The sequence below is a fragment of the Papaver somniferum genome, unplaced genomic scaffold (genome assembly GCF_003573695.1).
Source record: "Papaver somniferum cultivar HN1 unplaced genomic scaffold, ASM357369v1 unplaced-scaffold_137, whole genome shotgun sequence".
Lineage (NCBI taxonomy): Eukaryota > Viridiplantae > Streptophyta > Magnoliopsida > Ranunculales > Papaveraceae > Papaver > Papaver somniferum.
This window is the reverse complement of record NW_020622934.1, coordinates 3,251,101-3,259,803: the sequence shown is the minus strand read 5'-3', so window position 1 is coordinate 3,259,803 and position 8,703 is coordinate 3,251,101. Positions and strand designations below refer to the sequence as shown.

Genomic DNA, 8,703 nt, shown 5'->3' with positions numbered 1-8,703 from the left:
CTAGAGTGTAGTATAAAAATGTAGGCTACGGTACTAACTTTAGGTTGTTTGGGAAGTTTTAACTTATTATCATTTTAAGAAGTTTTAGTAGACGGTGAAAAAATGGAAGATAAACTACACCTTGCCGATGGTGAAAAAATTGAAAGTGACTGCAGTAGGTGTTCATGTGCAGTGAGTTGGGGGATCTATATGCATAATATCCAGTGTGGTATGCGTTTCTCGGTTGTGATGGGGATGACGATAATTATAAAAAAAATAAATAAATATAAAAACTGATAAAAAAATGAATTCGAGAAAGATTGGAGACTAGAGAATTATACCAGATTAGATCAGTAATTACTTGGGCCATCTCTGGAGAACCAATATTAACTCCCGTTCAACTCAATATATTTAGAAGGTTCCTAAAATCGATCCCAGACTCGAACCATATGTAACACAAATAAAGAAATCCAAGACACAAAACAATACCGTGCACTGGGCTGAGGGTGGGCAAAGGATGGCCGTTAAATGCTTTGTCCAAAATGTAATGGGAAAATTAGGCGCAGGTCCAAAAAAAAAATAATATTCTTATTGTCAGGTTTATAATTAATTTTTAGTTACGTGACACCCATAATTATATGAAACTATTAAAATTTTCTGCATGACGGACAATGCATCTGCATGACGGGTTATGCATCAGGGGTATAATTGGCTACGTAACCTGGATATAACATATCTAAAAATCCGCGTCTTGGAATTTTACAAATTTTATATCGTTGGAAATCTTTTTAAGAGAGCTACGCAACGAGTACAAACAAGAATATCAAATTTTTGTTTTTCACGAAAAAATCGAAGGTGATCATCATTTTAGGCAAAATTTTCGAAAACTTGATACATAACCATTATGCAACCACCAAAAAAGATGCATAACACATTCTGCGGACGCATAACGAACTATGCAACCATTTTCTCGGCTGCATAACAAATTATGCATCTATAACAAGTTGTGTAGCCATTGTTTTGGTTGATTTTAGTGCGTACATAAAAATTGATGCATAATGCATTATGCATCCATATTTACGGATGCATATCAGGTTATGCATCTATTTTCTCAATGCATAAAAGATTATACAACAATTTTCTCGATGCATAATGCATTATGCAGCCATATTTTCGGATGCATAACAGGTTACGCATCCATTTTCACGACTGCATAACATGTTATGTAGATATTATCATAGGCGCATGACAAGTTATGCAACCTTATTTTTTGTTGGTTTCAATACTAACAAAAGAATAGCTGCATAACGTGTTATGCAACCGTTTTCTGGACTACATAACAAATTATGCAAAAATAAAAAAACTGCATTACGTGTTATGCAACTATTTTCGGGACTGCATAACAAATTATGCAACAAATTTTGTAGATACATAACAGGTTATGCAACCAATTCCATAATTGTATAACGGATTATTCAACTATCACGAATAGATAAAGGAGACAATCATGGCATGAGAGATCATGAAGATCCTCTCTAACTAAACCAATAAAATCCAAATGTGAAAAGGATTTGATTGAAAGAAGAAGAAGACGAAAACAGGGAGTGTGGATAGAGTGTGTTTTCAACCCACCAATTACAAGTCTAAAAAATCCAACCCTCTCTCCCACTAACGTTTCATCCAGTCAATCTCTCACCATCTCCCTTCGTAACCAAACTGTCTCTTCTCGAACAACTCATTTTTCCCTCTCTAACTATTATGAATAGATAAGACTACAACTGGCAGGAACCAGAATGTATCACATATAGAAATGCATAACATCACACATAGAAACTGCAAGAAATAAAGAAAGCAAATGAATCCAACAGATGCAGGTACCTCCGAGAGTGCAGAAACTGCTGCTTTACGAATGCTTACAAGTGGGTCAGCGCAAGCAATTCCCATGGTCTTGAGCACCATGTCATCAACAACACCACCTAAAAAAGCAATGGATTTTGAAATTAAGAGAAGAGCAGCTTTCCTAACAGCAGCTTTCTCATCCAAACACCTCTTCCTCAAGATTTCATTCAACCCTCCAACAGTGTTCCTATCCTTAACATTCCAAAGAATTTAAAAAAACTCAAATTTTTTTCTCAATACCCATTATTCATTGTCAACTCAATCATATCAATCTATTTCTTTTCCTGATTTCTCAATGGTACTTCACCCAAAACTGTATACAACTCAAACCAATAATTCTCTGTCCATCTCATCTTCAATTTCATGTCTTATTTCTGTTGAACACAATCACAAGAACCCAAGGCTGACCAGCAAACCCATATCAATATATTCAAAGTATCATCAGTTCTTCCCTGCAACTCAAGAACATCACCAATTTTAGTCTCAATATTCAATCCAACAAAAACCCATCTTCAGTTCAACATCAATTTTGTATCTAAACATCAATTCCCAGTGAAGTTCTTCTCTTAATCTTTCTCTGAGACTCACACGAAAAACCCAATTACCCATACAACAACAAAAACCCAATTCCTAGTTTAATTTCTGATTCTCCAAAACCTCTATCAATCTCTCGAATCTTCTCATATAATGTCGAACCAGAACTGACACATCTTTGTAACATCTCCAGTAATCTTCACAGGCTCCAATTCGAACTCGTAGAGAAACCCTATCTTTCTGCAACATCAAATCCCCTTTCTTTCATATCAAATTCAGTAGCAGCACCTGATTTGTCATCAACAACTGATAATCATCTTCCTGTTCTTCTCGGAAAATTGCAAATCCATCCACTGATTTCTCGAGTTGAACCCTCTTACATCTTCTTCTTCAGGACACGAGTTGAAACGGGGATCAAGAGTTTGTAGATCTGGAAATATTTCAGGAATTATAAAGAAAACGAAGCTTAAATAATTTTACAATTTCAGAAAATATGGGTTTTAGAATAATTTATTCTGTGAAAACGGGTGAGTGTGAATTTTTCTGGGTGTGGGTTTCACAGTGTTCAAAATCTGGAAAATGAGTGTGGCTGTAGTTTTCACAAATATAATTTCTGTTACCTTATCCCGAAATACTGGACTATTAATATAAATGGTGTTGGTACTGGACCAGGGCATGTCATAGTGAATCGAGGCAAATCATCAAAGATTGAAATGGACTTTAGGATGAGTTAGAATCTATGAATTGTTATGATTTACTGTACGGAATATTTGTAACGTAGAACGCCAAGGGTGGGAAGTGGGAACAAGTTCTTTTGGCCCAATTTGGTAGAAGGAATGACTAACTTATAGTAGAATGTGGTCACTTATGTACCTGAAAACATTGGTGTTTAAAAAATGTTTGATGCCCCAGCTTAGAACAACGTAACGGCATGGGTCATTCCCTAGAATTTTTATTTCATTCTTGGTGAGGATGGTGACCTTTGGTGCAATAAATGTGAAGTCAAAATTGATATGCCCGTCGCTGAGTAATCACCCAAAAATGTGATTTTTCATTATCCGAGATGAATGAATTTTTCAACCGATTCTTTTTTGCATCCCAGGTTCATGCTCGCTTTGAAGTGAAGGAACACACTGGTACCACAGTTGTGGCTATGATAGTGAGGTTTAGAAATTGGTCTGTCAAACGGCAGGCAGAGCTCATAGAGGCGGCAGAGGTAATCTAGCGTAATTGGTGTACACCATTTTGCGTGTATTATTCGGTAGTTTTATTTGTAATTCATATATCATACTAACCTTATAGTCATTACATCAACACAGGAAAATGCAAAAGCAGCGACTGTTTTTGGCTTCTCACAAGTTCTGTATCAAGCTACGAATTCTCAGATTACTCTTAATTCATTCAACATGAAGCCGAAAGTCAGCAACCAGTTTCACCGTCCCCCCGCATTAACCCCATACTTTGCGGCTTTGCCCGTGCATTCAGGGTCGAACAAGGGTATTTTTGCCTATATGGAAGTTGAAGACAACTCAGACGACACTGATGATGGGCCAGCCACGAAGAAGGCCCGCGTTGATGATACTATTTAAATGGCGGATGAGGAAACTGACATATGAGTTCCAACTCACCGTTAAAAAATTAAACTGAATAAGACATTTTGAATATTTAGTCAATGTAGTTCTTTATCTTTTATGTTTTTTTTTTTTTGCACACCATGTTTATGTAATGTACAGATAAAACAAAAGAGAGAGTAACCAAAGAGAAACACAAATGGAACAAGAAGGAAGATAAGGTGGACAGAGTTTTGCCGTAGTTTTAAAAATGGATACACGCGTGGAAGCTTCAAAGAAAAATATTTTAATGTTCGTCAATTAACATCGAGACAAGATTATATAAAACCCAGTATCTAGATATGTTAAATAACATTTTTCTAAAGGCTTGCAAGACCGCCATGCTTCATCACACTTATAAACCGACAATGAGTGACAACTTCCTGTCGTTCCATTTTGGAAGCGCGGGAAAAGATTTTGAACTCTTGAAATTTTGATGTATGTCACGGGTAAAAAAATGTTTTCCCTATATCAATTAACATTTTTCCGTATGTTACGGATTCAAATCATTCCTAACCATAAATTTCAAAAACAAATCAGAAAGAAAATAAAAATAATCCTAACCATTGATCAATAATGACATAGACAACATAAAATAAACACTGAGATTTTGCAACCTATTTCGACATAAACAGAAAATAATGTAAGAAGTCAAAATTCTTAAGATTGTCTAACTCCCCAGCTTGAAATGGTGTGAAATATCCCGTGCCATTACGGCAAGGGTCATTCCCTAATCAAAAATATTTGGGTTGTGCTCTCCCATACTGTAACGACAACATTATAAGCTAGCAGCTTTCCGACCGTTGGATTTAGATTGGGTTAATGGGTTTTAGAAAGAGTACATTAATTAAATACCCTTAGTGTTGACCCCAACAAATATACCTCTTATACGAAAATAAATATGTCTCTATCATTTAAAAACCTTATCCATTCACAAATAAATTACCTTGATTTCTTCATTTCAAAATACAACATTTTTTTTCTCTATCAATTCACCGCCACTACCACCATTCTACCACCACCACCACCGCCACCACCACTCCACCACCACCACCGCCGCCGCCGCCACCACCATCGTCGTCACCGCCACAACGCCATAATCAATGTCGTCGCCGCTGCCAAAATTTAGTGTCAACAACTGAAGTTGATCCAAAATTAAAAGTTCAAAAATAGCTTATTAATATATATTCCAGTTTTTTTTTTTGTCAACAATGGAAGTTGATCCCAGTGAATGGGGTCAACTATCAAAGTTAATACAAATAAATTAAAAGTTCAATTATAAATTTGCTAGTATATATTCCAATTTTTTTTTCTTTTGTCAACAACGGAAGTTTTTTTTTTTTTGATGAGAAAATTAATATTATTAACTAGCAAATATAATACAAAAGATTTATACTTTCGTTGTTATCAAAAACATTAGAGAGAATGCTAATTTTCTGGATTTTTTGTTGCAAATTGGTAGATATATGTTGAAGGTTTTTAATCCCAGTGAAAGAAATCAACTACCAAAGTTGATACACATAACTGACAAATATTCCACTTCACTTCTGTCAACAAAAGAAGTTGATCACAGTCAATAGAGTCAACAACCAAAGTTGACACAATAATTGGAAAAAATCCAGTTCACTTGTGTCTATAAAGGAAGTTGATCCTAGTAAATGAAGTCAACAACCAAAGTTGACATAATAACTGAAAAAATAGTTCAGCTTTTTTGTGTCAACAATGGAAGTTGATCCCAGTGCATGGAGTCAACAACCAAAGTTGACACAAATAATTGAATTTTTTTCAGTTCACTTGTATCAACTAAAGAAGTTTATCCCAGTAAATGAGGTCAACAACCAAAGTTGACACCATAATCTGGGATACAAAAACGCACAATTTCACTGAAAACTGAAAAAGAAAACAACCTAACCTAGAAACTAAATAAGATAACAACCTAATCTAGAATGACTGAACCTGACGTGAATCGAGCACGCATCTTCTGATTGGAGTCAGTTGTGATACCATTACACCACAACTTCGTCTAATATAACTACCTCTATGTTTCTGCAATTCAACAAGCAAGAAGAGAAACAACTTACTTAAGTCCATGAACTGTGATTTTCTCGAGATAATCGAATGCACAGAACATGAACTGCCATTTATTATATTTAGTAAGCATGAATGGAAATTTCGGGTGCGATACTCACCTACGGATATGGTGAACCAAAGGGTAGCAATAAACAAGCTCGTCGTTTGTATCCATAGCTCCTGCACTGGTTTGTATACTGACCTTACCTAAGAAATACTGACCATACCTAAGAAAGATTGCAATATGAGCATAGACATTTTTGCAATAACATTAGGAACTAAGCATTACCATAAATAAATTTGAGTAAGCTAAATGAATATGCCAAAACATAGGTACCCTAGAAAATTTCCAGACATATTACTAAGTTTATATTATGCAATGCTATATATATATGTAAATAATAGTTTTAGCTTTTATATACAAGTTGCCATCGTCGATAAAATCAGTAACTAAACCATTTAAATACATATATACATTTGTCTTAAACAGTAAATTTTGTCTTTTATATACATTTATACAAGAAAATAACTTCCCCACCCCCATTGCAACATCCCAGTACCAACACCGTTGCACACACAGACCATTACTGCAACAATAACACATGTCACCACCACAAACACCACAACATCCACTATCACCCCCACTACTGCAAACAAAAAAATAACAACTACAACAACCACTGCACATCTTCCATACCAACTCTTGTACCACTAGTATAATCCAATCCCGCCTCCACCACTACCGATGACAGTCACACCAACAAAAATCATCCCTTCATTTTCATACTAAGTCATTGTTTATAACATCATTTCATTCACTTAAATAGAGTCTAAGATAACAAAGCAAAGTGTCTCTTACGTATTTTATCGGAAAGGTTACAGACAGACTTCTTTCAAAAACTATGCATACATTACATGATACAAAAAAAAATGAGCGTTCAAAGTTCGGGAATTTAAGTTATAACGCCATAAAATTAGGATCAATAACAACACCAGAAATAAAATTATAGGATTTAAGGTTTAAAAGAAGAAAAGGTTGGAAGAAACTTACATGGATTTGATGGATACCACCACCATAATCAAGCCACTTCTGATAGGTGTTAGAAACACCTTGATATTTATCTATTGTTTATTCTTTCTTTACGAGTTTTCTTGTGAATTATGTCTCTTATGTTTGCTTTTGAGTGTTATGGGTACTTTGGAGTCATTATGGGAAAAAGAATGAGAAAACGTCCATTTGGAACGTAAAGGCCAAAAAGGTCAATTCACAGGCGAGTAATACTTGGAGCCAGCTAAGGTTATGCAGCAAAGGAGGTGAAGAATGAACCGTCAGTTCCCGGCAACTGACAATTGATCAAGAAAGTGAATGTGTGGTCGGTTACTTTGAAACTGATAGCCCAAATGAATCCTCGTGGTTGTATCCAGGCTTTGAGCGCCACTAGTAATATTCATCATTATAGCCCTAACACTAAAAGAAATGTTTCTCTTTTCGGGCTTCACCTGAAATCAAGAATTCAGAGAAGAGAGAAGCAAGTGATGGCGGCTGGCGATTCTGGTTCGATATTGAGGAGATGTGGATGGAATTTAAGCCGGGAATTACACAGAAAGGAAACGGTTAGATGCTGGTTCTGCTAATGTAGGATTAAACTGAGAAGAATCAGGATTTGGGTTTCTAATAAGAGTTGAAGCTCAGATGGTGGTTTGATGGAGATGAGGATGAAGAGTTATGGTTAGGTTTGATTTTGAAGAACATAGAAATTGGTGGATTTGAGCATCATATGAGGATAACAATGGGGATCTGATGTTGTTCAATGATGGAGATTTGACAGTGTCTCAAGTTAGGGTTTGGTGTTGCAGTAACGGTGGAAGAGATTGACTGAGAAGGAATCGTACACTCAAGTTCAGATACTGATGAATTGAAGAGAAGAATCGAAGATGGGTGTCTGGTGGTTTGATTACTGAGAATTTAAGAAGGCAGGTGGATGTTTAATATGTTGGTGTTATATAAATGGAGAACTGTCGATATCAAAGGTATAAGCTATGTCGTTTATATGCACAAGATCCGTTTGAAAGACGATGCAAAGACTACAAGGGAAGAGCAACGTCGTTTTAACCCCCATATCCAATGGAAATTGGGTGAGCCCTGTACAAGTAGTACCAAAGAAATCAGGTGTGACGGTGAATGATAAGAATGAACTATTCCCAAATCGTGTGCAAACCGGTTGGAAGGTTTGTATTGATTACAGGAAATTAAACGCCACTACTAGAAAATATCACTTTCCTTACCATTTATTGATCAAATGCTTGAACGTTTAGCTGGACACTCTTACTATTATTTCCTTGATGGCTACTCGGGTTACAATCAGATTGTGATAGCCTTGGAGGATCAAGAGAAAACCATTTTCACTTGTCCATTTGGCACTTTTGCTTATAGGAGGATGCCTTTTGGATTGTGTAGTGCTCCATCTACTTTCCAAAGGTGTATGGTAAGCATCTTTTCAGAATATGTTGAGAACATCATCGAAGTATTCATGGATGCCTTTAGTGTATTTGGTGATTCATTTGACCTTTGCTTGAACAACTTGTCACTAATCCTTCAAAGATGTGTTGA

The 8,703-nt window shown here is 35.9% G+C and overlaps 1 protein-coding gene across 1 annotated transcript; it reads left to right on the top strand.

Annotated features, from left to right (window-relative positions):
* The first annotated feature begins 3,453 nt into the window (after positions 1 to 3,453).
* On the top strand, positions 3,454 to 4,023 carry LOC113334743. The gene is made up of 2 exons (XM_026580950.1): positions 3,454 to 3,628; positions 3,732 to 4,023. Exons 1-2 carry the CDS (start codon positions 3,476 to 3,478, stop codon positions 3,999 to 4,001), a joined length of 423 nt encoding a protein of 140 aa, XP_026436735.1. The 5' UTR covers positions 3,454 to 3,475; the 3' UTR covers positions 4,002 to 4,023.
* The last annotated feature ends 4,680 nt before the right edge of the window (positions 4,024 to 8,703 follow it).